Source organism: Numida meleagris, chromosome 26, assembly GCF_002078875.1.
Source record: "Numida meleagris isolate 19003 breed g44 Domestic line chromosome 26, NumMel1.0, whole genome shotgun sequence".
In the NCBI taxonomy this organism is placed as follows: domain Eukaryota; kingdom Metazoa; phylum Chordata; class Aves; order Galliformes; family Numididae; genus Numida; species Numida meleagris.
The window spans coordinates 4,211,989-4,239,017 of NC_034434.1; the positions used below are offsets into that span (position 1 = coordinate 4,211,989).

General features: G+C 57.8%; 5 protein-coding genes across 5 annotated transcripts; 2 read left to right on the forward strand and 3 right to left on the reverse strand.

The window, feature by feature from the left end:
- Window positions 1-4,097, reverse strand: P3H4 (prolyl 3-hydroxylase family member 4 (non-enzymatic)). The gene is made up of 8 exons (XM_021377835.1): window positions 3,599-4,097; window positions 2,128-2,277; window positions 1,671-1,842; window positions 1,482-1,610; window positions 1,236-1,381; window positions 1,069-1,152; window positions 748-889; window positions 1-660 (listed from the first exon to the last, which is right to left on the reverse strand). Exons 1-8 carry the CDS (start codon window positions 4,067-4,069, stop codon window positions 650-652), a joined length of 1,305 nt encoding a protein of 434 aa, XP_021233510.1. The 5' UTR covers window positions 4,070-4,097; the 3' UTR covers window positions 1-649.
- FKBP10 (FK506 binding protein 10) lies at window positions 4,886-10,589 on the forward strand. The gene is made up of 10 exons (XM_021377834.1): window positions 4,886-5,191; window positions 6,464-6,609; window positions 7,109-7,298; window positions 7,427-7,572; window positions 7,647-7,836; window positions 8,065-8,210; window positions 8,431-8,620; window positions 8,754-8,896; window positions 9,038-9,201; window positions 9,462-10,589. The coding sequence occupies exons 1-10, from the start codon at window positions 4,998-5,000 to the stop codon at window positions 9,645-9,647; spliced, it is 1,695 nt and encodes a 564-aa protein (XP_021233509.1). The 5' UTR covers window positions 4,886-4,997; the 3' UTR covers window positions 9,648-10,589.
- Window positions 10,846-16,156, reverse strand: NT5C3B (5'-nucleotidase, cytosolic IIIB). The gene is made up of 10 exons (XM_021377836.1): window positions 16,012-16,156; window positions 15,687-15,856; window positions 15,515-15,613; window positions 15,042-15,111; window positions 14,754-14,800; window positions 13,902-13,987; window positions 13,407-13,496; window positions 12,758-12,920; window positions 11,840-12,040; window positions 10,846-11,622 (listed from the first exon to the last, which is right to left on the reverse strand). The coding sequence occupies exons 2-10, from the start codon at window positions 15,687-15,689 to the stop codon at window positions 11,512-11,514; spliced, it is 870 nt and encodes a 289-aa protein (XP_021233511.1). The 5' UTR covers window positions 15,690-15,856; window positions 16,012-16,156; the 3' UTR covers window positions 10,846-11,511.
- KLHL10 (kelch like family member 10) lies at window positions 16,442-20,460 on the forward strand. The gene is made up of 5 exons (XM_021377832.1): window positions 16,442-16,891; window positions 17,088-17,577; window positions 18,078-18,695; window positions 19,337-19,486; window positions 20,048-20,460. Exons 1-5 carry the CDS (start codon window positions 16,623-16,625, stop codon window positions 20,354-20,356), a joined length of 1,836 nt encoding a protein of 611 aa, XP_021233507.1. The 5' UTR covers window positions 16,442-16,622; the 3' UTR covers window positions 20,357-20,460.
- On the reverse strand, window positions 20,646-26,670 carry KLHL11 (kelch like family member 11). The gene is made up of 2 exons (XM_021377831.1): window positions 26,191-26,670; window positions 20,646-26,114 (listed from the first exon to the last, which is right to left on the reverse strand). The coding sequence occupies exons 1-2, from the start codon at window positions 26,661-26,663 to the stop codon at window positions 24,518-24,520; spliced, it is 2,070 nt and encodes a 689-aa protein (XP_021233506.1). The 5' UTR covers window positions 26,664-26,670; the 3' UTR covers window positions 20,646-24,517.

Sequence of the window (27,029 nt, forward strand, 5' to 3'; positions counted from 1 at the left end):
TCAAAAGACCGGTCCGGATTTTATTAAAAGTTCAGCACCAGTACGCTTAAAATACAAAACAAACAAAAACGGCGACAAGACGGGAAGTATTAAATTAACGGAGCTTAAAGCTACGGAGGGCTGGTGTGGAGAGAGTAGAAGGCACTTGTGGGGCAGGGCGGTGACGGGACGCACCGGGAGGGGCGGGGCTCTGGGAGCTGCCCGTGGGGGTGGGCTGCTGCGAGCCCCAGAGCAGGAGCCCCGAGTGAGCTCCGAGGATGTGCAGAACCGCCACCGTGCCCAGAACCCACAAGGCAGCGCAGGGGTTTGGTGCTGGCCCCTTGGTCTGTGGCTTCTGGGGAGGAGCGATGGGGCACAGCAAATCCCGGTGCTGCTTTGGGGCACTGCTGCCATTGGGCTCCCAGGCATGTCAGGGCTGGGGGGGCTCAGGGGGCACTGGACAGGTGGTGGCACGGCGGTGTGGCCGCTCCTCTGATGGGAATTAGGGCAGTGATGTCCCAGTGGAAGGGGCAGCCCTACTGGGAGCACTGGGCAGGATCAGCCCTTCCTGGTGAACCCGCGTTCCTATGCAGCACGGAGCGAGAGCCTGGAGTCCCCAGGCCACCACCGTTCCACTCCGTCAGGGCCAGGGTCCCCTTCTCCTGGCGCATCAGAGGGTCTCTGCAAACAGAGGGGATGGTGGCACCGGGATGGAGCAGTAGCCCCCCCCAACTTCGCATCACAGCCCCCAGCCCAAGCATCAGGAACCTTCGTCGGCTTTGTCCCCTTTGGTGTTGGGCTCCTGCCACCACTCCGCGAAGAAGCCCTCCTCATAGTCCCCTTCACCCTCAAATTCGCCATCCGAGGGCAGGTCCCGCGGGTCTGGCTCCTCGCCGTCATCCACCTCCATCTGCAGCACAGGGCAGGAGGAGGAAGCCCTGCGGTGCCCGCAGTGGTTCTCCCTGCGGGGCTGCTCAGGGGTGGACCCCCACACCACACCCACGAGGAGGCGGTCCTGCCCTGGGGTACCCACAGCCCCCACCCACATGGGACCCCCAAAAGCGGCCCCCAGAATTGGCCATCACCCACCTCATCGTCAGCCTGCAGGTACTGCCTGGCGAACTCCAGCATCTTCTTCTGTGCAGCTGTCCGGTTGAAGTAGCGCACGGCTTCCTGGGCACGGGGTGAGAGGAGCGGGGGCCACGTCAGCCCCCACGTCAGCCGAGCCCCAGGGCAGGGGCTGGGGGGGCTCTCACCGGCCGGGGCTCGAAGTCCTCCTCCTGCAGCTGCCAGCGCTCGCGGTGGAAGCGATAGTACACCAGGTTCTGCTGCATCACGGCATCGTCCGGGTCGAAGAGCATGTAGCTGGAGACACTGCGCACCGCGTCCCGCACGTCATTCACTGCAGGGAGCAGGGGGTGACACGGGGGTGACACAGAGGGTGACTCCCTGCCCTGGGACACCCCAGGGGCGCAGGCCTCCAGCTCCCGGCCCACACTCACGCTTGTAGTAGGCGAACTGCAGGTAGTGGTACATGGTGGCCACGAACTTCTCCACGAAGTAGCCGCCCACGTTGGGGGTGAGCTCGCTCTCACAGCCCACCTTGCAGCGCAGCACGCTCACAAAGTGGTCTGGAGACAGGTGTCAGGTGCTGCCCCACACCACCCACCCCCTGCCCGCCCCCCACCCACCTGCGATGGCCGGGTAGAAGTCCTTGAACTCCTGCAGCTCATAGGCACCCTCACAGCCGGCCAGGCAGTCCTCGTACGCCTTGTAATACTCAGCCAGCGCCTGCTCCATGTCAGCCGCGCTGCTCCGGAAATCCCCGTTGTTGTACAGCTTCACCGAGCGCACAAAGATCGGCTGCGGGGACCAAGAGGGCTCTGCTCACCTCCCCACTGGGTGCCAGGCCCCCTGCCCAGTCCCATAGTGGATGGCTCAGCCCCTAGAGCTGCCCTGTGCTCCCCGGACACAGCTCCATCCCTGGCACCGGCCCCAGAGATGCTTTTTGGGGGCAGGAATGTTGGGAAGCTGGGGCTCTGCTGGGAGGGCCTTTGGGATTGGGGATGGGCTCTGCTGGGCACGCACTGACTCTGTGGGGTGCCCCTCTTCCCTCTCCCCTCCCGCCCCAGCCTGTCCCCTCCTTACCTCGTAGGGCTGAGCCTCCAGGTCCACGAGGTATTCATCCACGTCCACCATCGTCCTGTAGTAGTTCAGGTACTTCAGGGTCATCTCATGCTTGGGGTTCTTCTGCAGGAAGGTGTGAGCAGCGGACACCGCCTTCTCAATCTTATTGGACTGTGGAGAGAGGGGGAGAGATGCGTGGGGCTGCAGGGGGGGGCAATGCTGCGGGGTCAGCTCACACATTGCAGCCCAGCCAGAGCCCCAGGGCGGTGCTGGGATGTGTCCCAGGGCAGGATGTGCTCCTTGGGAGGGGACAGCCCCAGACCCGCAGTGCCAGCCCCAACACCCAGCACTCACTGGCAGCAAAGGATGGGCAGGATGCAGGCAGGGCAGGTACGTTCCGCTGATGGAGCAGCATGCACTGAGGCACACAAAGCTCGCCCCATGCCCACAGTGGCAGCAGGGACAGCACAGCCCCTCTGGCAGTGATCCACGTGGCACAGGTTTGTCCCGCTCTCCTCCAGCCCCACTGCCAGCTCAGCAGCTGCCCCCACTCTGCTGCTGCTTCTATGAGCTCTCAGGTTGCAATTTCCGAGAAGCAAAGCTGGAGGGGTTGGATGAACTGTCCCTTAAATGGATTTTAGCCAGAGCAACCGAGAGGAAAATGCATTAAGTATCCAGGCCAGGCCATCCCTCGTCGCTGTGGGGTGAGTGGGGCCATGAGTGGCACTGAGGAGCAAAGCAGCAGTGGTGCTGCACCCGCCTGCCCCGTGCCACACTCCACCCGCTGGGACAGCCCTGTGTCCCCCTCCCCAGGCAACGTTCCACCACCTGGGAGACAGCGGTGCTGAAGCAGAGGCAGAATATAGGCACAACAGAGCTGGAGAAATTCCATCTGTCCCTGGAAAACTTCTCCATGTGGACCAGGGGCACCCACAGAGCTACGCTGGGGGATGCCTGTGCCCACAGAGGGATGGGGTCATGGGGAAACTCGGGGAACCCCCATCAGAGGTTGAGGGAGCGGGGGGACCAAGGCAACACGGGGCTGGGGAGGGCAGCCATAGGGGCCCCATCCCACGCACACTCCTCACATCGCGCTGGTGCTGACGTGCAGCGGTGCCGGGGAAGGATGGAGGAGATGGGGGGAGAAGGGGGTGCAAGATGGGGGGAGTGAGATGGGAGAGCTCATGGCAGCGGGATGTGGGAGGGATGGGAGCAGGAGCTGGGGGTGCAGAATGGAAGTGAGGAATGGAGATATGGGATGGGGTGATGCGGTATGGGGGTGGTAATGGGGAGGTACGAGGTGGGGGGCACGGGGTGAGGGGAGAGAATGGGAGGAATGTAGGGCAGAGGGCGCTGGACAGGGGAGCAGAAGTTGTGGGGCGCATGTGGGGGTGCATGGTGGGGGACGCCCACATCCCCAGGCCAGGGCAGCCCCCCATTCCCCACCCCCCGCCACTCCCGACGTCGCACGGCATTTGCGCGCCCGCCTCACCTTGAAGAGCGCGTAGTGCAGGTACTGGTAGGGCAGGCGGCGCTGGAAATCGCGCAGCGTCTGCGCGGGCGGGTAGCGCAGCTGGAAGACGGGCAGGCCGCGCTTACAGGCGCGCAGACAGCCCGCGCGGCGCAGCAGCCTCCCGAAAAGCTGCAGCTCGCGCTCCCACTCCCACTCCGCGCGGTCCCTTTCGGCGGGGGGCTCCTCCGCGGACCCCCCCTCGGCGCAGCGGCGGTGGCAATGCGCCTCGCTGTCGCGCAGCAGGCGGTGCAGCCGCAGACTGGCCTCCAGCGCCCGCGCGCTCTCCGCCCACTGCGCGCCCGCGTACTGCGCCAGCGCCCGCGCGTAGGCGCGCTGCAGCGGCTCCAGCGCGGCCGCGGGGAACCCGCGCACGCTGTACTGCTCGTACTGCGCCGCGCACGGCCCCGCCGCCAACAGCAACAGCAGCAGCGCCAGCGCCGCGCAGCCCATCCCCGCCGCCGCCGCGCACTGCCCGCGCAGCGCTCCGCGCAGGAGGCGAGCGGGGGGGGGGAGGAAGGGGCGGTGCGCACCGGGAGCGCAGGGTCTTAGTGCGGCTCTGCGCGTTGCGCGCAGGGCGGAGTTGGCATTGAGTGATGCCGACTGCGCCCGGGGTGCGCTCGGAGTTGCGGTGTCGGGGGACCCCTCGAGGGCACTGAGCTGCGCTGCGCGCTCTGCGCTGCGCTGCTCCTTACCCCGCCCGGCCGTGCCCAGCGCTGGTTTCGCCGCTGGCCGTGGTCAGCCGGAGGCGGCTCCCTGCGCTGTGCCAGAGCCCAGAGCGCAGCGGCCAGAGCCCAGTGCTGCGGCTGAAAGCGCAGAGCTCGGCACGGCCGCGCAGGCCACGGCCCAACCCAAGTCCGTGCGGGCGGGGCGGGCAGAGGGTTCTCCCCGCAGCCTCGAACGGTTTGGGAGAAGCAGGGACGGGGGGGACGTGGCAGTGCGCGCTGGGTGCTGCTCCGATCCGTGACCTGGGACGGTTCCAGGGGTTTTACTGCCGTTCAGTAACAGCAGCAGACCGAGGAGCGGCCGGGGTTATCCGTACGGGCGTTAATTACCCGTATTTACTCTTCCCAAACGCCAGAGCCTGAGCAGCGCAGCAGGAGCGCAGGCAGCGCTAGGACCCGGCGCTGCACGGAGCCGCTCCTTTCGCAGAAAGAGCTGCCCCCAAAGAAAAAAAAAAAAAAAAAAAGTATTTTTTTTCAAAGTTCCATCGCGGAGCTCCGCTGTGCCGCGAATCGCCGCCCGCTCCATCGCCGGGAATCACCGCCCCGGGGCTGGGGCGGGGGCCGGGGGGGCCGGGCCCGTTCCACGTGTACAGGAGCGCGGCGGGGCCGGGTCGGGGGGGCTCAGCTCCCGCCTCCCCCCACCGCCGCTCCGAGCCATGGCCGCGGGCAGCGCCGCGCTGCTGCTGAGCCTCCTGGGGGCACTGGGGCTGAGCGACCCCGGCCCGCTGGAGGACGTGGTGATAGAGCGCTACTACATCCCCAAGGTCTGCCTGCGGGAGGCCCAGATGGGGGACTTCGTCCGCTACCACTACAATGGGACCTTTAAAGATGGCAAAAAGTTTGACTCCAGGTACAGCCCCCGGCCCGCTCCCGCTGCACGCGGCCCCGCGGGGTCCCCCCGCCCGCATGGACACCCCCGCCCCCAGGCACGGCCCCGACGGGCGGCGCTGCCCCCCCACCCCCCCCCCACCCCAGCCCCGTTCTGCGCTGTGTGCGGCCCCGCCGTGACCCGGGGGGAGCCGAGCCCGGGGTGGGGGGGTGCAGTGGGCAGGGGGGGCCCGGCCCCGCTGAGCCGCGCTGCGCTCGGGACGTGTCCGTGCGTGCGCTGCGGGAGGAATGCGGACTGCGGCGCTGAGACGTGGCAGCAGCAGCCGCTCCGAGGCGGCCCTCGGCCGTGCGCTGCCCCCCGGGGTCTGTGGGGCAATGCCCCATTGGCAGCGAAGTGAGCGGGGGTGGGGGCGAGGGCAGCGATGGGGGCCCGTCAAAGCACGGGGGCAAAGACTTCGCAGCGGGCGTTTTCCAGCTCTGAAAAACAAACGGAGCCGCTCGTGGTCCAGTGGTACTTTTCTCACAGAAAAAAGATGGGAGAGAAAGTGAAGGGGCCACGCGCTGCCCCTGCCGCTGCTGTGAGCCCCAAGGCGATGGGAGCTGCTAAAATATCGCTGCTGAAACGACTCCTTGTCCCGAGGACGGCAGCACGCTTCCAGGAGAAGCATTCACTGCACGTTACAAGGGACAAAGGATTTCCATTTATCCAAAATGGCCCCCAGTTGCTTCTTAGAGCATGTAGTTCAAAGATTTAAAAATAAAAACAAATGTGCAGTCTGCAAGTGAGGCCCGGGCCGCCTTCTTTCCTCCTCCCTGCAAGTGTGGCTGGTTGGAATCGCCAGGAGGTGGCAGGAAGCCCTGGGTGCCGTGCTGCTGTGCCAGATGTGGAGAGCATCTGGAAGCATCCCCCGGCCCCTCCGCCCCTGCGTGCCCCCACCCTGGGGGTGCCTCCCCCAGGCAGTGCGGGGTCAGCCCCGTTCTGAGCGCTGCAGGGCTGAGCTGGGCGCTGTGCCTGCGGCAGGAGCCCCAGTCCTGGTGAAACCTTGAAGCAGGCTGGGGGGACACCTCGTTACTCGTGAGTTACAGCCCTGGCAGAGAGCAGAACAGGGGAGATGTGACTTCCCCATGGCCGCGCAGCCCCCAACCTGCCTTGCCGTGCTTTCTGCTGGATGAAGCATGCTTGCAAGGCTGGAAACTGCGTGGATGCTCGGGGGAGATGGGTGCTGCTCGGGAACCAGGGGTACCCTGCAGCCCCCCTGTGCCACGCGGTGCTGACGGCTCTGTCCCTTTGCAGCTATGACCGAGGGGCCACGGTGGCCGGCGTGGTGGGCGTGGGGCGGCTGATCACCGGCATGGACCGTGGGCTGCAGGGCATGTGCGTGAACGAGCGGCGGCACCTCATCGTGCCACCCCACCTGGGCTACGGCAGCATCGGCGTCGGTAAGGGCTGCGGGGCCAGGGGTCCTCAGTGCACACAGTGGTGGGGACGGGCGATGGGCACCCACATGGCAGGCAGTGGAGATGGATGGATCCGTGCTGGGACACTGAATAGCAAACGCAGGAGGTGTCTGCACAGGGCTTTGCAAGGAGCGAGAGTCTCTGCCCACTGCACCGTGTCACTTTCCAGGGTGGGCACTCCCATTGCTGGCTCACACCTGGTTCCTCTGTAGAGAAAACCCCACGGGGGTGTTTGGGGCACCCCCAATCCCAGCACTCACTTCTACAGAGACCACAGGCAGGGCTTGACCTCGAACCTGCACAGGTCAGGTCTCCATCCACCGCCTCAGGCAGAAGCTGTGGGTTGCGCTGTAGGGGTCAAGGATTCTCACTGCCCTGTTCAGCGGTGCCACACGTGCTGCACAGCTTTGTGTTGTCAGCACTGGTCGCCCCTCACCCTGCTCCCACCTAATGCGCTCTGTCCTCGCTGCCGCCACCGTAGCGGGGCTGATCCCCCCTGATGCCACCTTGTACTTTGACGTGGTGATGCTGGACATCTGGAACAAGGACGACAAGCTGCAGATCACCACCCTGGCCAAACCCGAGCACTGCAACCGCACAGTGGAGAACTCAGACTTCGTGCGGTACCATTACAACGGCACGCTGCTGGATGGAACCCCCTTTGACTCCAGGTATGTGGACGCCGCTCACCACAGCGGGCGATGGGGAGGTGGGGGTCAGGGGTGGCTTTGGGAGCCCGCCGCCGGGCTGCGGGGGCTGGCACAGCCCCAGAGCCATTCTCCTCATTCCTCCCCATCAGCTACAGCAAAGACAGCACCTACGATACGTATGTGGGCACTGGCTGGCTGATCAAGGGCATGGACCAGGGGCTGCTGGGCATGTGTGCCGGGGAGAAGAGGAGCATCGTCATCCCCCCATTCCTGGCCTATGGGGAGAAGGGCTATGGTGAGCCGGGCATCACCCACTGCCCCTGCCTGGGAAGCGGGACCCCGGTGTAGGCTGACCCATTCCCTCCGCAGGGACCGTGATCCCGCCACAGGCCTCGCTGGTGTTCAGCGTGCTGCTGGTGGACTTCCACAACCCCAAGGACGGCGTCTCCCTGGAGCACCTGGAGGTGCCACCGTCCTGCAGGCGCAGGGCCGTGACCGGGGACTTCGTGCGCTACCACTACAACGGCACACTGATGGACGGGACGCTCTTTGACTCCAGGTGTGTGGGGGGATGCTCACACTCACACCACGGCCAGTGGCAAGCTGCAAGGAGAGGCTGGGGTATCCAGGAGGAACTGGGAGGGTTCAGAGGCTGTAAGAAGTATGAAATAGGCCAAAAAGGACTTGAGCTGCCTGCTGCATCCTTGGAGGAGGTTTGGTGCAGCGGGGGATGGGGGCATGGACCGGTTCTGTTGCCTGACAGCACCCTGCGCTTCTCTCGCTGCAGCTACTCCCGCAACCAAACCTACAACACCTACATCGGGAAGGGCTACATCATCCCCGGCATGGACCAGGGCCTGCAGGGAGTCTGCATCGGCGAGCGCAGGCGGGTGGTGGTTCCCCCACACCTGGCCTACGGCGAGAACGGAGTGGGTAAGGGGTGCAGGGGATCGGCGCGGCCGGGGGCACCGTGGGGCAGGGGAGGCACTGACTGGGAGCTCTGATGGGGAGCACTGCGGGCAGGGCAGGGGGGAGCTGGGGCAGAAAGGCACAGGGCTGCAGGGGACAGGGGTGCCGGGAGCTGTGGCAGCAGCAAGAAGAGCTTTACCGACTCTCTGTGCTTCCTGCTGAGCTCTTCCTGCTCCTCTTCCAGGGAACAAAATTCCCGGCTCAGCTGTGCTCATCTTCGACGTCCACGTCATTGACTTCCACAACCCGGCCGACCCGGTGGAGATCGAGACCGTGCACCGGCCCGAGGGCTGCAACGTCACCGCCCGCAACAGAGACTTCGTCCGCTACCACTACAACTGCTCCCTGCTGGACGGCACCCGGCTCTTCTCCTCGTGCGTGTGGCCGGCAGTGCTGGGATGGAGGGCACGGGGTCTGGGGGCACCGAGCTGGGGGGGAGGTGCGGGCTGCAGCCGGCCGGGCCCACGGAGCATTCTCAGCCACGCGTTTCTCTCTGTGCCCCTGCAGCCACGACTATGAGAAGCCCCAGGAGGTGACCCTGGGGGCCAACAAGGTGATCGAGGGCCTGAACAGCGGCCTCCTGGGCATGTGTGCGGGGGAGAGGCGGGTGCTCATCGTCCCCCCGCACCTGGGCCATGGCGAGAGTGGAGGTAGGGATGGCACAGCAGGGCCCACAGCGCACGCCGAGGGCTTTCTGGAACCCTGCGTGGCTCCTGCACCTTGCTGGGGAAGCTCTCACCACTGGGGCTGAGCCTTTCCGAGCTCCCCAGCAGCCTTGGCTTGCTTTCCAGCCCGGGGAGTGCCCGGCAGCGCTGTGCTCCGCTTCGAGGTGGAGCTGATCTCCATGGAGGAAGGAGTTCCTGAAGGATACCTCTTCATCTGGCACGGGGACCCTCCCGAGAACCTCTTTGAGCAGATGGACCTCAACAAGGATGGGCAGATCCCTGCTGATGAGGTGCCTACAGCACGGGCTTACGGGTCAGGGGGACACTGAGGGCACAGGGACCCAGCCAGGGGGTAGCACCCAAAGGACACTGCTGGCCCCAGGCACTGGGGAAGGGCTGGGGCTGGGCAGGAGGGATGCTCCGACACAGAAATCAGGCTGGGACTAACAGGGCTGCGATGGGGACAGCGCGGGCGGCCCCGGCTCTGCCCTCACTGTAACGCAGTGTCCCATCCTGTCCCATCCCATCCCATCCCCTGTCCCCGCTGCAGTTCTCCACCTTCATCAAGACCCAAGTGGCAGAAGGGAAGGGGCGCCTCATGCCTGGCTCCGACCCTGAGAAAGTCATCGCCGACATGTTCGGGAACCAGGACCGCAACCAGGACGGGCGCATCACGGCCGAGGAGCTGAAGCTGAAGTCGGATGAGGACCGAGAGAAGGTCCACGAGGAGCTGTGAGACGCAGCACCGCTGTGCCCGCGGATGGGACTGCCCTTTGCTGGCCCCCGTTTCTGATTCTTTTTTTTTTCCCCTTTTATTTAACTGAGGTTTTTTTGATGTGTTCCTCATGGGCAGGAGACCTCCCCAGTGCGCAGTTAATGCACACAGGCAGGAAGGTGGGTAGCAGCCCGGCCCTGGGTGCCTGCAGGGGGTCAGCGCTTTCCCCCGCACCCCCGTGCAGCACCCACTGATCTCAGCAAACACCTCCCACCCTCCAGCGGGGCCCGGCCTCCCCAGGACCCTCCCTGCCCTTTCACCTCTTCGTGTCCCCAGCTCAGCCCCAAGCCCCGCTCCAAACCCTCTGCTCATGGCTCCCCCAACCCCCAGCTCTGCTCCTTTGTCCTCAGCCAGTGACTGCACAGCCCGCCGGGCCCCTCCACCTCCTTTGCAGGATTACTGTAGTGTAGGGATTTTTTGTTTGTTCGGGGTTAGTTTTAAATACACGTACGTAGAATTCTTTAAAGGAGAAATAGAGCAGCCTCCCCTGCTGCTGCCCGCTGCAGTTCCCAGGAGCAGAGGTTGGAGGTGGCTCAGGGCTCCAGCACAGAACCGGTGCTCCCTGCACTGCTGCAGCCGCAGCCGGGACCAGAGCTGGCCAACCGGCCTGGGGAGCAGCAGCCCCCACCCCCCCTTCATCCTCCCCACAGCAACAGCTGCCAGGGGGTGTGAGAAATCGGCCCCGTTTGGTTCCGATGCTGAAATGCAGCCCATTAACTCAGTGCTCTCAGGTTTGTGCCCAGCACATCCCCACCATCTTCCCAGCAGCTCTGAAAGCTTTTGCACAGTGTGACCTTGTGGAGAGAAAAAATGCACAAGCAGAACTGTGCAAAGGGCCAGAGCAAGCCCCTCAAACAACGACTTCTAAGTGGCACCAAATAAATAATTTCAAGTGGTTTCCAAGAAGTTTCCCTTTGTGTCGGTTACTTTGTCCATTCATTCCTGTTTGTCCTGGTGGTGCGAGAACTCACCTGGGTCTGTGGAGCAGAGGCGGATTTCAGGCATCGGCATCTGCTGCGTCGGGCAGGAGAGAAAGGAACAGAGCTGAGCTCCCAGACCATGGCACAGAGGTGGGGGACGTGGACAGGGCACAACAGGGACAGGGCTGGGGAGGACACTTTGCTCTGTGAGCTGCGCTCTGGGTGCAATGTGCACGTGCTGCAGCTTTAGTCGATTTTATTTCAACAAAGCAGAGATCTGCACTGTCCAGAAGTGACATTTAATCAGCCCACAGCATGGAGGGTGGTGAGCGAGCTGAGGGCTGAGGCCAGAGCCCACGGAAACCCAGCGGAACCGCCCCAGGGCACAGCATCCCCAGCACCCACTGCCCCCGGCTGCGGGACCACCCGGCCCTGCCCTTTCCCCACAGCCCCAAAGCAGGGGCTCAGCCTGGCACCCTGAGGCCCCAGAAAACAGGATAATAGCAGAAATGCTTGTTTTCTCAGACAGGAATGCAGTAAAACCAAACAGCTTCAACTCAAACCAGGTCTGCCCTCAAGGCACAGCAAACAGCCCGGTTCTGTGCTCAGCTGCTGGAGAGAAGCACAGAACATCTCTCCCCAGAACACAAATGTTTGCTGTGGCCCCAGTGCTGCTGGAGGCTGAGTGGGATGCAGGGTGCAGGGCGGGCTCCTTGCTTCCTCCAGCCCCAAACTGACCAGAAGAGCTGTGAGGTTTGGGGCACAACACAACAGCCGGGGCAGGGGGACCGCCCCAGCACCGGGATGGATTCAGGCAGGTACCAGGACACCCGTCCTGCTTTGCTAAGGGTGCTCATCCCTGGGCGTGTGGCTGACGGGCTGGGGCTGGGACGCTGCTGCCCAGCTCATGTCTCCGTGAGGATGTACCGCAGAATCCCATTGACCACATCCAAGGTCTCATCGCTCTCCAGCACAATGTCGTAGGCATCCAGGTACTTCCCCCGCCGCTCCTCCACCTGCAGCGAGGAGAGGAGCACAAAGAACTGAGAACGAAGGTGCCATACCCCCAACCCCGCATCTCCTGATGCTATAGAAAAGAGGGAACAAAACCAGTTGACTGTGCCCAAAGTGCACCAGGAGCTCCACGGGCCCTTGTGCAAACCCAGGGCCCCACGGTGGGCGCTCAGCCCCAGGAAGGGCTGGAAGGCAGCAGCACGGCTGCTCCTCACACACCTTGTCATTGAGGAAGCCGATCTTGAGGATGTTCTCCACACTGGGAACGCCATCCGCCATCGTCAGGTCGCCCATGGAGTCCCCCAGAAGGATGATGCTCGTCCGAGTGCTCAGCTGCTGGAAGTACGCAGTGCCCTGCAGCACGCTGTTGTTCTTGTTGTAGGTGTGGATGAGAGGGCCCTTGAAGCACTTGAGGACTCCCTGTGCAAATGGGACAGGTGAGCTGATCCTAAAGCAATTCCTTCACTGCGCTGCAGCCTCGGCACCCCTTCAGAAAGGAGGAAAGGTGGGAGGCAATGGGACAACAGCTCTCATCACTGCAGCACCCCCCGGGAGCCCCAGAATGCATGGAGACAGTCCCCAGAGGTCCCCTTTTGCAGGACAAGCCCAGACCGCAGGGTGAGCACAGCCCCAAAGGACCTTGGAGATCTCGGAGCGGGCTCTGTGCTGCCCTGGAGCTGCTCAAGGGCCTTGGAAAGCCAAAGTCCAAGGAGCCCCAGGGCACAGCGCAACCCTTGCAGAAGGCAGGAGTCAAACCCTGAGGGCTGCCTGCCCCAGCACTTCCTCATGGGAACAGAGGGCTTCATTGTGCACAGCGTGCCATTTGCTAATGTGAACTGGGACTTTTTAGGCTTTTGTTAACTCCATCCCGACCATGCGTCTGGGCTGGGCGTAGACCAGCACCAACCCAGAGCACACTCAACAGAGCCCACTACTGGCTTCCAAAAGTCAGTCTGAAGGGCGAGGCGCCCACGGGGCGGTGAGCAGATGCTCGGCTGCAGGATCCTCCCATGGCCAGCGCTGCACACTCCCCAAACCCCAGTCCTGATGTACTGCAATGGTACTGCAGCCCTCAGTGCCAGCACAACCACCCTCCCCTCTGTGGGCTCTCTGCGCGTAGGCGATGTGCACACTCACGCTGTCATCAAAGTCCATGTAGTTGGACACCACGTTGACGTTGGGGTAGAAGACATTGGCCTGACGGATAATCTCCTCGAGGATGTCACCGACACCAGCAGAGAAGATGAACATGGGGATGCTGTACTTATGCAGCTGATCAAACAATTCATTGAATCCATCCCTAGGACAGAAGGGCCCGTGGCAGTGTCACATTCCCCTCTCCCAGCTCTGGGCGGCGTGGGCTGTGACAGCTCCCAGTGACAAGGCTCAAGTTCCTGCCTGGGGCTTCCCAAGCAGAAATAACAAGCAGTCACTCAAAGCACAGCTCCCGGCCCCAGCTTTCACAGCAGCTTCTGGTGCCGTCTTTTAGTGCCTGAACCCCTCACCCTGCCAGCCATGGAGGCTCAGAGTCACCCGGGGAACTTCTCCCCACCAGGACCAGGGGTGGGCACAGCTCCGGGGCAGGAGCAGCTCTCTGGTGGTTAAACCCAACCCCCAAGAAGGACGGGAGATTTGTATCTGCTGCCCTGTGGATGCTGCATGCAGATGAGAGCAGCGAGCAGGTGAGCACAGCTAGCAGACACCAGCTCAGCATCCCCGACTGCCTTCAGGCCTTGGGAATGTGGGCAGCAATGAGGTGATGGGAGAGGAAGGGCCTCGGGTGTACCTCAGCATCACATCCGACTCCCTGACGATCTGGGCGATGTCTCCCTTCTGGATCTTCTGCTGTGACAGCAGCTCATGGGCCCGGGTCCACCTAGGGAAATGCAGCGAGGTGAGCACCACACTCCAGGCCGTCAGATAAATAACAGCCAGACGCTTCCTGGTACTGCTGCCAAGCCTGCAGGAAGCTGACACCTTCACGCTGCCATCCTCAAAGGCAAACGTCGCCAGGAGGAGGCCATGGGTGCCGATGTGATCTGTGGTGTCTGCTTTTTGTCCGCAGTGACTCAGAACTCTTCCTCAGCTGTGCCCACCAGCCACAGCCTGGGCACCGTACCGAGCGTCTGAGCCGTGCACGTGAGAAATGGGAACAGCCGATGTTAAAAGGGACCCTACAGACAAAGGGTTCCCCCCATGCCCGGGCCGGGCCCAGGGGCCGTTTCCTCCCATTCCCCCTAATGCTCGCCAAGGGACCGGGCACTCCAGGGGCAGCACTCACCACTCCACCATCAGGGGACGTTTCTCTTCCAGGGTCCGGTTGGGATCGATTTCGATGGGGTAGTAGTGGTGCAGCAGATCTTTTAACTGGAACGTAAGAAAGAATACAGATTGAATATTGAGTCTACAGAGACTGTAATCAGCAAAATCAGCACTTCTACATTCCCCCAAAGTGTGGCAATTAGCTCACGGACCCCGATGCGGCTGCATAGCAGAGACCTTCACTATCTTCATTTACAGGCTGCGATACCTGCGCTGTCTTAACCCGGTAATTTTCCACCATTTTCTGTACCCTGAAGATGCACACCCAGAGCAAGCAGCTCGCAGTCACACTGGGCACGAATGGTTACAATGCCTTACAACTGTTGCTAAACTGCAGTTACTTTTTCCCTGTATTTCCGAGATGTCCTTGGTTCTCAGCCTTGCCTGCTCATGCTGTTTGTCTTGCTCTGCAGCTTCTGCTCCGAAGTCTTTCTTGTATTCCCACACCAAAGCATCACGGTCCATAACAAAAACACGACCAGAACCACTTCACTGAGCAACTTCGCTCTGAGCCAGCCTGGGAGTCTCCGAGGCCATCTCTGAAGGCTCGGCTGAGTCTGGCCTCAGCAGAAATGCTCCCGACAGATGGGCACACGCATCCCCTTCCTGTTCTTATCAGAGCACAAATGCCCGCAGCTACGCATGCAAATTAGTTTTCTCTTTTTAACTTTCCCATAGGCTGAAATGCAGCCTGGGACCTTGCTCTGCTCTCTGCCCCGGCAGCACCCTGCGGCTTTTGCCCTGTGACGGGCGCCTTGCAGCCCATGGTGATGGCTGACAGCGATGGAGAGCTTCACAAAGCAACACTCACCTTCTTCTTCCCGTCCTCACTAATAACACGGCTGTTGTCAAGGATATCTGCAAAGACAACAAAACACCAGCGTTATGGCCCAGAAACACAGAACAGCTGGGAGCTTCAGGGTGCTGGCATGAGACAGACAAGGAGCATCCAAGAGCCTTAGTGGCACAGCTGGAGCAGAAAGACCAGGAACTGCCTTCTGCCATGGGCTTTGAGCTTTGAGCTGCAAGGGCTGTAGCAGAGAACAGACACAGAAAGCAGAAGGAAGGGCCACAAACCAACAGCAAGGCTTGAACTCACTGTGCGACGTGGGGCAGCGCCGGCCATTGCACCCAAACCTGCTCAGTGTCATGTCGAAGTCAGAGATGACCTGGGGGGGGGCGGGGAGAGAAAGATGACCACGGTGACCCCGTGCTCTGCTGCGTGCAAACAGCGCGGGTGCATCCCACATGGTGCAGAGCTGCAGCGAGCACTGGGGCAGCTGGCAGCCAGGCACCCCATGGGGCACAACGCACCCGGCTGGGATCGGGCACCCTCCTGCCCCCCCCTCCCCTCCCGTCCCAGCAGCTTTATCAGCACCACGGGGCCGAACCCTCCCGACTTACTGCTGTGGTTGGGGGGGGATGTTTGGGGACTGGCTAATGTTTACAGCTTGCATAACAGGGAAGCAGGAGGCCAGGCCACGGAAACCGCCCGCTCCTCGGCTCGTCCCCCCGCACCGCGGGGCGAGCAGCAGAGCAGCAGACAGCACGCGGGGCCGCGCGGGCCCGTACCTGCAGCTTGCTGCTGCCCTGCTCCTTGATGGCGCGGATTACCGCCATGACGCGCTCCGGCTGCTGGATGCGGACCGTGGTCTTGCGCAGCTCCGGCACCTGCGGGCACAGCGCTCTGCTGAGAGCCCCGCCGCGCTCATCTCCCCCTCCCGCAGCACAGTGCCCCGCTCACCATCTCTCCGACCAGTACCGCCCAGTACCGTCCAGTGCCGTGCAGTACCGTGCCGTGCCGTGCCGGTGCCGCGCAGCCGCGGGGCGGAGGCAGCGCGGGGCTGCCCGTGGCTGTTTCCGTCCCCGCGTTCCGGGGAGGGCCCCGCGGTTGCGTTTCCTTCGCTGCCCGCTCTGAAGGCGGAAAGCGAAAGAGAAAGATTAAAACAAACAAACAAAAAAAACCCAAACCAAACAAAAACCAACGCAGCACAACGACGTGGCAAGAGCTGCTCGCAGCCGCACCCCCAGCACCGCCACAGCGCTGCTGAACTGAACAAAGCACGAACCGGCAACGGAGCACGCTCCCACCGCCTCCACGCGCTGCGCTGCGCTCACGGGCAGCGCCGCACCGAGCCACAGCGGCCCCAGGGCGCCGAAAGGCTCCGAAGAGTTCCGAAGGGCGCCGAACGCTCTGAAGGGCTCCGAAGGGCGCCGAGAGGCTCCGAAAGGTTCCGAAGGGCGCCGAAAGGCTCCGAAAGATTCCGAAGGGCTTCGAAGGGCTCAGCCCGCGCTGCTCTCCTCCGGGCCCGCCTCCCCGCGCCGCCTCCCCGCTGAGCGGCGCTGGCTGCCTTCGTCCGACGCCCCGGGCCGTGTCGGAGCTGTGCGCGGGGCGCTGGGCTGCGTGTGCGAGCGCTGCACCCGGGATAAATGGCACCCGCGAGTGGCAGCCGCCAGCAGGCCGTGTGCGGGGGCCTGGCTGAGGCGCGGCGGTGGCCCTGGCGCCGAGCATTACTGAAAACCCTCCAAACCAAGTGATGGTTTAGAAGAAGCCCACGCTGGTTTATGGCAGCGCTGGGTGCGCGCGGGGCGGAGGGATCCCCACGCACCCACCAAGAGCCGGCAGCACGCCCAGCGCCGCCTGTGTGATCTCACTGGGGGGGCCGGTTCCAGAACCCCCATGGGGAAGTTCCGCAGAAGATGTAGGAGGACAAGGAGAAAGCGGCCCCGAGCAGCTCCTCCCGCTGGCCCAGGCCCCGACATGGACAGCAGCCCGGCGCCCAGCGGCTGCTCGGCCTCGCAGATGGAGAGGAAGATGAGCGCGATGGCCTGCGAGGTGTTCAACGAGCTCCGGCTGGAAGGGAAGCTGTGCGACGTGATCATCGACGTGAACGGCTGTCAGTTCAACGCGCACAAGAACATCCTCTGCAGCTGCAGTCACTACTTCAGGTCAGTGCTTGGAGTAGGGACAGGCGATACTTCCCGCTCTGCCAATTTCCTATTGTGCCTCTGGTACTAGAGCCAGAACCTGGTGTGCGGGAAGGAAGGTGCATGGCATAGCGGGGTGGGGATCTAACACATAAAAGCCATTTCTTCCTCCAGTATTGCTTTGCCTTTTTTTTTTTCCTTTTTTTTTTTTTGTCAGGGCTTTGTTTACTAGTGGCTGGAACAACATGGAGAAGATAGTGTACAAAATCCCGGGCATTTCCCCCGAAATGATGAAGCTTGTTATTGAGTATGCCTACACCAGGACGGTATCGATCACTGCTGAAAACGTTGAAAGCTTGCTGAGCACAGCGGATCAGTTCAACATCATGGGCATCATCAGGCTGTGCTGTGAGTTCCTGGAATCTCAGCTGTGCTTGGAAAACTGTATCGGCATCTGCCGGCTCACAAACTATTACCACTGCCCCAACCTGCGGCAAACAGCCTACATGTTCATCCTCCACAACTTCGAGGAGCTGATCAAGGTGTCCACAGAGTTCCTAGACCTCTCCATCAACGAGCTGACGGACATCATTGAGAAAGACGAGCTCAATGTGAAGCAGGAGGAAGTGGTATTTGATGCCATCCTGAAATGGATCACCCACGACCCCTGGCAGAGGAAGCAGCACATCCCCATCCTGCTCAGCAAGGTCAGCCCGGTGGGCTCCAGGAGCTCTGCACAGCTCAGCCCCTGCTCCGTCCTCATCACCGCCGCCTCGTGGCACTGCTCACAGTGCGCGTCCATGCTGCTGTGCACTGCACACAGGGCATGCAGTTTAAGTGCATTGTTTCTTCACATTTAGAGCTTGTGGTTAATCATGGCTGGGTGTGAGGAAGAGCCCAGCATCATGCCAGGTGTGTTATCTCTGTGCACACAAAGCTGCTGAGCATTGGGCTCGCCAACTGTGCTGTGCAAACAGCTTCAGGCTGAGTGCTGGGCCATAGCTGGGCAGGCTCTCACTGCACTGGGCTACTCTTACACCTGCAGACCCTTTTCTGGGGAAGCTAAAAACTACACCTTTAATTCTCCAGTACTCTCATAAGCTTTAGAGAATACTCTAGCCTGAAATCCGAGCCATCCAGCGTCAGACCTGTCCATAAAAGATAACAAAATATAAAGCATCAGCAGTAACCTCCTTTCACATTTCAGGTTCGGCTAGCATTGATAGAGGCAGACCACTTCATGAACAAAGTCAAAACACACGATTACGTGAAGGACAACGATGAGTGCAAACCCATCATCATCAACACGCTGACGGCCATGTATAACCTCAACACAAGCGGCCCGTTGGTCTCCGACTGTGTCAATCCCCTTGCCCGGCCTCGCCTGCCCTACTCCGTCCTGTTTGCTATCGGGGGCTGGAGCGGGGGGAGCCCGACCAACGCCATCGAGACGTACGACGCCCGTGCGGACAAGTGGGTGACTGTTACGTGCCACGAGGAGAGCCCCCGTGCCTATCACGGGACTGCTTTTCTGAAAGGCTTCGTCTATGTCATCGGGGGATTTGACAGCGTGGATTACTTTAACAGCGTCAAGCGGTTCGACCCCGTGAAGAAAATGTGGCACCAGGTCGCACCCATGCACTCGCGGCGCTGCTACGTCAGCGTCACTGTTCTCGATGACTTCATCTACGCCATGGGAGGGTTCGATGGGTACACGCGTCTCAACACAGCGGAGCGGTACGAGCCAGAGACAAACCAGTGGACACTGATTGCTCCCATGCACGAGCAGAGGAGTGATGCTGGTGCAACCACGCTGTATGATAAGGTAAACGGCCTGGGAGATTTGCAGCAGCAGTTAGGGTTGAAGCGTGGTATGCAGGACAGGGAACAGACAAACATCACCGCAGCATTACACAGCCAGCAGGAGGCTTGTCCTTTTGTAGGGCGTGTTGAGGCAGGTTCACAGAGCTCAGCCACCCACTGAGCCATGTCCTGGATAAACACAGCTACCGCCCAGGGCTCCTCATCCACACAGGAAAGAGGAGCTGTGGGAGCCAGAAACACAACAAATGCTCCTTTCCATCAGTCTTTTCAAATAGAGGAAGAAAGTTCACGTAAACCTTACTCATCGAATCCTGGAGCTACAGATAGAAAGCTAAGGGGTGAAGCTTACTGGCACGGCAGAAGTGCAGACAGGAGTGGCAGAACTCTTTCAGAACCGCTTGCCACCAGCAGCCAGCTTGCTGCTGGACGAATACCGTGCTGGTGTGCTTTGTGCAGCTCAGGAGGTGAAGGGTCAAAATCCTGCTGCCCCGAATAACTCCCTTCTCTCTTATTACTTTCAACCCAGGATGACAGGACTATCCCCTTAAAGAAGAAAACCACTCCAGCCGAGCCACTTTATCCTCAGCACATTCTCCCACCAATCCAGTCACCCTGCTCAGCCTTTTTTCCTCCTGTAAACAGGTGTATATATGTGGTGGGTTCAACGGAAACGAATGCCTATCCACAGCTGAAGTGTACGATGCCAGAACAGATCAGTGGACCTTTATATCCCCCATGAGAAGCAGAAGAAGCGGAGTAGGTGTGATTGCATATGGAAAACAAGTGTATGCGGTAAGGTAGAAGTGGTACCTCGGCCATAATGGCACCCAGCACTACTGGTACTGTTTTTGTTTGCTTGTTTAATGCAATTAAGTTCTGCTAACCTGCACTTCCTAGACTGATTTTCACACTGGCCATTCACTTCTAAGTGAGATTCAGGGAAGAAAGTTGAAGGCAAGAATGGTTGAAATCCCCCCTTAGAATACTGTCAGCCTCACGCTTTTCACTGTGAAAAAATAAGTACACAGCCTGTAAAGAGCTGCAGCAAATAAATGACTCTGCTGCTGATAAAAACCTTTAGCAGCACGGTGCTGCTAGGTCCTGCTCATCCACACACTGCATTTAAGTTCAGTGTAAATATAAAACCTGATACAAATACTTTTGGATGCTCCAGAACAAGGGAGCAGTCTGCAATACGAAAGCATTGCATTCTGAGACCACGCGCTCTCAGCAGTGCTCAAACTAACGCCAGCATAGTATGACAAGTTAAAATCTTCCATGTGCACAACGTGACTCAGCTGCCTTAGCAAGAGAGGAAAGGCCATTTCAACACTGTACCTTTGACATTCACAGGTGGGAGGATTTGATGGAGTCAACCGGCTCCGGACCGTGGAATCCTACAACCCAGCTGCCAACGCGTGGCGCATTGTGCCCCCCATGTTCAATCCTCGCAGTAACTTTGGCATTGAAGTGGTGGATGATCTCCTGTTTGTGGTTGGTGGCTTTAATGGATATGCCACTACTTTCAACGTTGAGTGTTATGACGAAAAAGCCGATGACTGGTTCGATGCTCAGGACATGAGCGTCTATCGCAGCGCTCTGAGCTGCTGCGTGGTGCCAGGGCTGTCGAACGTTGGGGATTACGCTGCCAAACGAGACTAGTGTGGAGCCCTCACAGCAAGGGGAAGTCAGATGCACTTCTTCAGCAAGTCCCCTGTCTGTATGAACAGCTCCAGTTAGCTAATAAAGTCTTCTAAGCAGCCAAAGGATGGATTCACTTAATCTTAAGGAAAACAGAATTGATTCTAAATAGAAAAAAAGAATAATTAGCAACTAAAACTTTCATTCTGTGGCCCAAAAAACCCCAACTGAGACTTAGTGGTATTGGCTACACCCCGTTTAACAACTGAAAACCAGTAACAGGGTACAATGCACAACAGCAGCAACAGAATGCTAGAGAAATAAAAGGTTTATTTTCATTAATTCACTTATTACAATAAACTCTAGTACAGTGTATGTTATGTGAAGAACATTACAGTAGGAGTGTTTCCAACAGCCTAGACAGACACTACTTTACCTTACTGAAGTTAAGTACAGGAGTGCTGCTTGCCCAAGCATTCTCTTGAAGTCTACATTAACACTGAGGAGAGCACAGCTGCCGTGATCCAGTGTGACATGGACCTATGAGGAGTATCTTACTATTAATGGTCTTCAAACATCTAATTAGTTCCACACTTTACATTCATATTAGTCATAGGATTAGATCCTCAGAAGCACCTGTTTTATCAGACTTTCACTTCAGACTGTCAAATTAGAGATATGATTTATATTCTAAAATAATCTGGGCATACCTGAAAATAAATCCAAGCCATCAAACAGTTTTAGCCCCATGAACGTTACAAGATAGGATTACAATGCTGTGTTAAAAATAACCTAAAAAGTTGCTACTGTCTATGACCCAATTTGTTAATAGTGATCAACCCAGGATAACTTTTTATAAAGCATGCTAGAAAACCGGCATGCCTTCTCTATTTCTGGAGTGGTATCCTGCTATGTGTGAGGAAATCTTATTAAAATATATACAAAACTAGCATAGTAACAGAATATTCAAGTCCTTATAAAACAGTATGTACATATATGGCACCTACCTAGAAATGATTGCAGGGACCACCTGGTGCCAGGCAGTACGTGTCCTACTTCACTAATCCCGTGAGCAGAAAGACAGGATGTGAAACATGCATTCTGTGGCACGTATTCAGTACAGCTACAGAGGAATGATTGTCTTAAGGAGGAAGAAAAACACCATCTGATGTTCCTTCACGTTTGGAAGGACAGAAATCAGCCTTATAGTGCTTAAAACACACGTGGATCTTACTGACATTTAACTAGCCACTACAGACACAATGAAAGGATTCCCAAGCTGTTGCTTACGGGATTTTTTTTAAGTGAATACTCAGCAAGCTGCAGCAGTCAGGAGCCACAACACATTTGTTACACAATTCACAGGTTAGTGAGCTAAATGACAGCCGGATTCAATTCTTCTGAACACCTCCAGGTGAGGCAATGGATAGTTAGAATTGTCAGTTAAAAACTGTGTGTAATGCAGCCGGTCCACTTAAAGTCAAGGCTGTAAAAATCCAACTACTTTAAAATTCCATATTGGCCTAGCCTAAGTTAGAGCAATCCGGTGCTGTCCAGAGTGCCATCACTCCCCGTGCAAACAGGACACAGAAATATAGTGCATCACACAAAACCGTGGCATTTACAAGTTACACTGCCCAGATATTAAGCTATTCTGAGGTCTCTGAGTGGAATGTCTTTAGTAAACTAGATAGCTGGCGTGTCAGAGTGAAGTCCTCCTGGTGAGTGCAAATATCAGTTTCGCTTAGAAAAAGACAGCAAGAAGTTTGTTCTTGCATCTAACTTAGTTGCGTGCTGCATCAAACCATGTAGTTTATATTCCAACCAAAATCACAATGTCAGTATTTTCCCCCCAAAACTGCCCCAGATTTGTTGACAGACTGCCTAAGGGCTTTGATGGAGCTGCGGCGGTCTGACAAGGCAGCATCCTTTGCTCATCAACTCCCTGGAGTAAAGTCAGTGGGGAGGGAGTGTGTAAACTGTTCTCGCTGCAAAGTACCTTAAATCCAGCTCCCATTTGAGTTAGATCATAATTCTAGCATCAAAGCTGTGAGGCATTTGCACACAGTCTACTCACAAACCCTCCTGCAGAGGCAGTCATTCTTAAAACTACTCCAGCCAAACCTGCAAGAGTTCATGGGCCAAACTCCAGGGATTAACCCCTTCCTGAAGGGTCTGCACGAGCTTATTTGGCAATGGTCATTACTGAACATCAGCCTTAAACCTGAATAAGCTTAACCATTTCCTCTCTCGCATTAAACCAGCACTGTACGATTTAATGTGCCCTTACACAGCAATCTAACAGGCAAATAAAACACAGGATGGTTACTACCGATAAGCAATTTGAAACAGAACTGTTAGATTTTCTAAGATAATTTTTACAAGGCTGGGTTATTCTCCCATTACAAAAAGACCAGTTATTGATGTCAAAGTGGCAAGTGAACTGCTAAGTGGAGCATTAAGGATATTACACATCACAGAAACCTTTACACATTACGTGGTTGAAAAACTTACCCTTACCCAGTGTTTCAGATATGATCTAGGTTGCCTGCTGAATTGGAAAATGAGAAGTATCAGTTCAGAAAGCTAAACAATAAAAAAAAAAAAACAAAAAGAAACACAACACAACAAAAAAAAAAACAGAAACTGTTTAGGAGACCTTTTTCAAAGAAGTTGCCCACATCCAAAACACCAGCAAATTATCACAGGAACCAAAGACAGTACACAGCTCCTTCATCAATGTTTGTCTACTCTAATCTTGCAACACCCTGCTGACACCTCCCTTTCCCTTCCCTAATATCCTGAGTTAGGTCACGTGTGAAAACCTGGAACATTCAAACGAAGGGAAGGATGAGGAAGAAAAGGAGGTAGGAGGGATGCACTGAACCCACTAGGAATGACAGCTGTCCTGGATCAGGTCAGGGAGGAGTGCTCAGCAGGACAGCTTACTGCCAGGCAGTGCCACCCCAAAGGAACCATTCCACCTTCTGTTTCTTGGGGGTGTAGCACTTACACAAACCAGAGCCAAGCAGGCACTGACTGATGTAAAATCACCCCATAACAGTTTTAATCAACTGAAATTTTAGTCTCTAAAAACATTTAGAGACTGCAAAATCTCCAGGTGCATCTCAAAATCCTTATGTCATCAGTAACTGAGCCAGCAGCGGCCCTACAAGAACACCAAGCGCTGATTTGTTGTGGAGCACTGCAGCACAGCGACTGCAAGTTCTGTGGGAAAATACACTGAAGGCAAAAGGCATCGATTGTCAAAGGTGGGCTGCAAACAGGCTGTGGGGGTTCTTCCAAACACTCCTTCACTACAATTAAATGCGTACAGCATTTGAGAAAGGACTGACAAGTAGCTCAAGTTTCAATCTATTCCTGTGGTTTAATGTCATTCTTACTAATCCATGTGGACAGAAGGGACTAGTCAATTTTGGTGTGTGACTGCTATGCTGGTTTTCTCTCCTTTGAAGCTCTCAAAGAAACTCAAAGCCTCTCCAGATATACCTGAAAAAATCACTGCCTCAAGTTCTCTCTTTTAGCAAGTGTCTGATGTTCTACTCATCAACCATTTACAAATGAACTCCGCAGCCTCTCTACAACATACAGATACAAAATATTTAATAGACATAGAAACATCCTGAAGTAATTCTATAAAGAGAGATTGTGCTTTCATTCCCATACGTAGTTATAACTATTGCACTCGCCTCCAACTTGAGAAAGCCAGGTACACTAACATCAATTACACGTGAAGTTTAGTCACTGAGAAAGAGATATCAAAGGAATGTCGACATATTAAGTGCAAATAAAGCAGGTGCTTTCAGCACACACAAATGTAACCACTAAATTATTAGAGAGGGATCTTTGATTTTCAAAATGGAACTGTAAGAGACTAACTCTACAGAAATCCTTGAAAACAAAGATCTGTGTCACGGTCTGTTACAGGAAAGCAGGTCTTTCCTGGGCATTGTTAAGTAATACTGTTGGATTCAGACAGTTTCTCAATTCCCATTTATCCCTAATTTCTGAACTTTGTAATTTTCAGTACGTAAAAGATGCTCTTTTTACGTATCATATCTACTCAGCATCCTGATGTCTTATGCAGACATCTAATGCCTAGCAAAATGGTTTAGTACAGTATTTCCTAAACTACCTTCATCACGAGTGACAACCCAGAAACTAGCACTCAATCTGCGAGCGCGGCATTCTTCGTAAGCTTAGAGAGTGTCGGTGTATTTCCTGCATCTGTCTTTCCTGCATTTGTCTTATTCTGTCTTTTTGCCACATCAGGTTTTGTGGCATAGGGTATCTTTGCGTGCCCTGCAAGCACCTGAAGGGAATTCTCACGTGGCAGGCTGTTGCCCTGCAGCGAGGCTGAGGCATGGGAGGCAAAAGCATCCAGCGCTTCCTCTCAGCACAGTAACGATAGGCCTCCTTCCTGTATTGCTTGTCAATATCATCACTGTTCTTCCACCCCCCGATGATGAAAACATCGTCTTTATAATAACAAATAGCTGCCCCTTCAATGCTAAGGACCTCTGGGGGTAAACTTTCAAGTATCTCATCTGAGGCTCTGCCAGAGATCTTTACCTTGGCTTCCTCGTTATCTATAGGGTAACTCTTGGGGCAGCAGGACGCCGTATGGTAAAAGTTGGTGTTTGCAACTGACATCTGAAAAGAGCAATAATTATCAATGAGTGGCAGAGACTCTACGTCCTGCCACTGCCTTGTTTCAGCATCGTATCTGATAATAACTGCCCTCAATCCATCTTCACTGTCACTGTCAACCGGGGTACGAGCAGCAACATAAACAAATCGGTCCTCTACAGAAACAGCTTTGACATCACGAAGGATCTTTGGTGCTGACTCCAGGTTATGCCACTTGTCTTGCTCAGGATTATAGACAGCTACATCTTTAAAGCCAGGACTGAAATTGCCATGTCCCCCAATACTGTACAAGTTTCCTTTAACTTCAGTAAGGCCAAATGAATGTTTTCTGGTTATGAGATTTGAGACTTGCTCCCAGATATTTCTGTTTGGATTATACCTTTCTACAGTCTTGGCAAATCCTGGTTCCATGGAGCCAGCCACATAGACATAAGACTCTGTCACAGCAACAGCATGCCCATCGAGATGGTTATGTATGTGCGGCAAGTTTACCCACCTATCTTCATCGATGAAATACCCCACACACTCACTTAAGTAATCTCCTCCCTCCGATACACCACCAATCACCATAATGACATCCATGTTTTGTCCAAAACGCGGCAACAACGCGACAGGACAAGCGGAATGCTGCAGGTTACCGGACTGCAAGTTCTCAGACCTCAGGGCGTGACTCTCCACGGCATCTGACACCAGCTTAACGCAGGCCTCGTTGCTGGATACCAGCCTCTCGGATTTGACGTGGCGTGTGAGGTAAGTGGGCTTCATCTGAGACAACCTCAGCAGCTTAAAAAGTTCTTCAAAGTACCTCTCTCTTTCCTCAGGATTCTTCTGAACCCACTTCAAGACGGTCTCAAAGAGGATTTCTTCGGAGTCCACCGTGATCTCCGAGTCGGACAGCCAGTCCCTGATGAGGTGGAAGGGCAACGTGTAGAACTCCTCGTCCTGGATGACTCTGTGGAAGTTCCTGCGGATCATGTCCTGCGCCCGGAGTGCCAGCTGGCTCAGCGAGTACATGTGGGCCAGGCTGTGCACCGCCACGCAGTTAGAGAGGTTCAGCTTCTTCTTGAGGAACTCGCCGCAGAACTCCTTCAGCCGGGTCAGCAGGAACCTGCGGAACGAACGGAACAAAGCGGCGTGAGGAGAGCCCCGGCCCGCCCGGCCCCGCGCGGCGCCGCCCCGCTCACCTGTCGGCCATCTCCAGCACCTCGTGCACGTTGCCGGGGCTGACGCGGATGGCGCCGGTGTACATGAAGCCGATGACGGCCTCCACCGTGTCGGGGTCGGGGCCGCCCTCCGAGCTCCACTTCTGCAGCTCCACGCGGCCCGAGCGCGACTCGGCGAAGCCGCCCGAGAGCAGCGGGGTGAAGTACTCGGTGGCGGCCGCCAGCACGGAGCGGTGCGCGCGGTACTCGCGGGCCGCCCCGGGCCGCCCCCCGCCGAACGCCAAAGTGATGTCGCAGTAGAGGCCGTGGCGGCGCTGCTCGTTCTGCCGCCAGGCCAGGTCGGAGCAGTGCGCCGGGCACCCGAACTCCTCCGCCTCCGCCTCCCCGTCCGCCCCGCCGCCCCGCGGGCCGCCGCCCTCCTCCTCCGCCGCAGGCGGACCGGGGCCGGGATGCGGCTGAGGGGAGGCCGCGGCCGCCGCCATCTTGTCCGACATGGCGGGCCCCGCTGCGCGCCTGCGCGGCTCCGTGGGGCGCGGCGCTGCCCCCTGGCGGGCGGTGGTGGCGGCCGGGGGCGCGCGGGCTGTGCCTGCGGGCGCGGGAACGCCGGGGGGAGCGCGGGACGCGGCTGAGGCGACCCCCGCTGCCCGCTCAGAGAGCGGCGGTTGGGGCTGCGCGGCGCGGGGGGACCAGGCCCGGGACTCTGCCCGCGCTACGCGGCGGCTGGGGGCGCTCCGGTCCCGCTCCTCGCGGGCGCTGCCGCCGGCGGACGGGGAGAGCGGCTGCGGCCGATAGGAGGCGGGCGGCTCTGTCACACCGCGGGCACCGCGCGGCCCTGGGGTTCCTTTCCGTCCTTAGCCAGC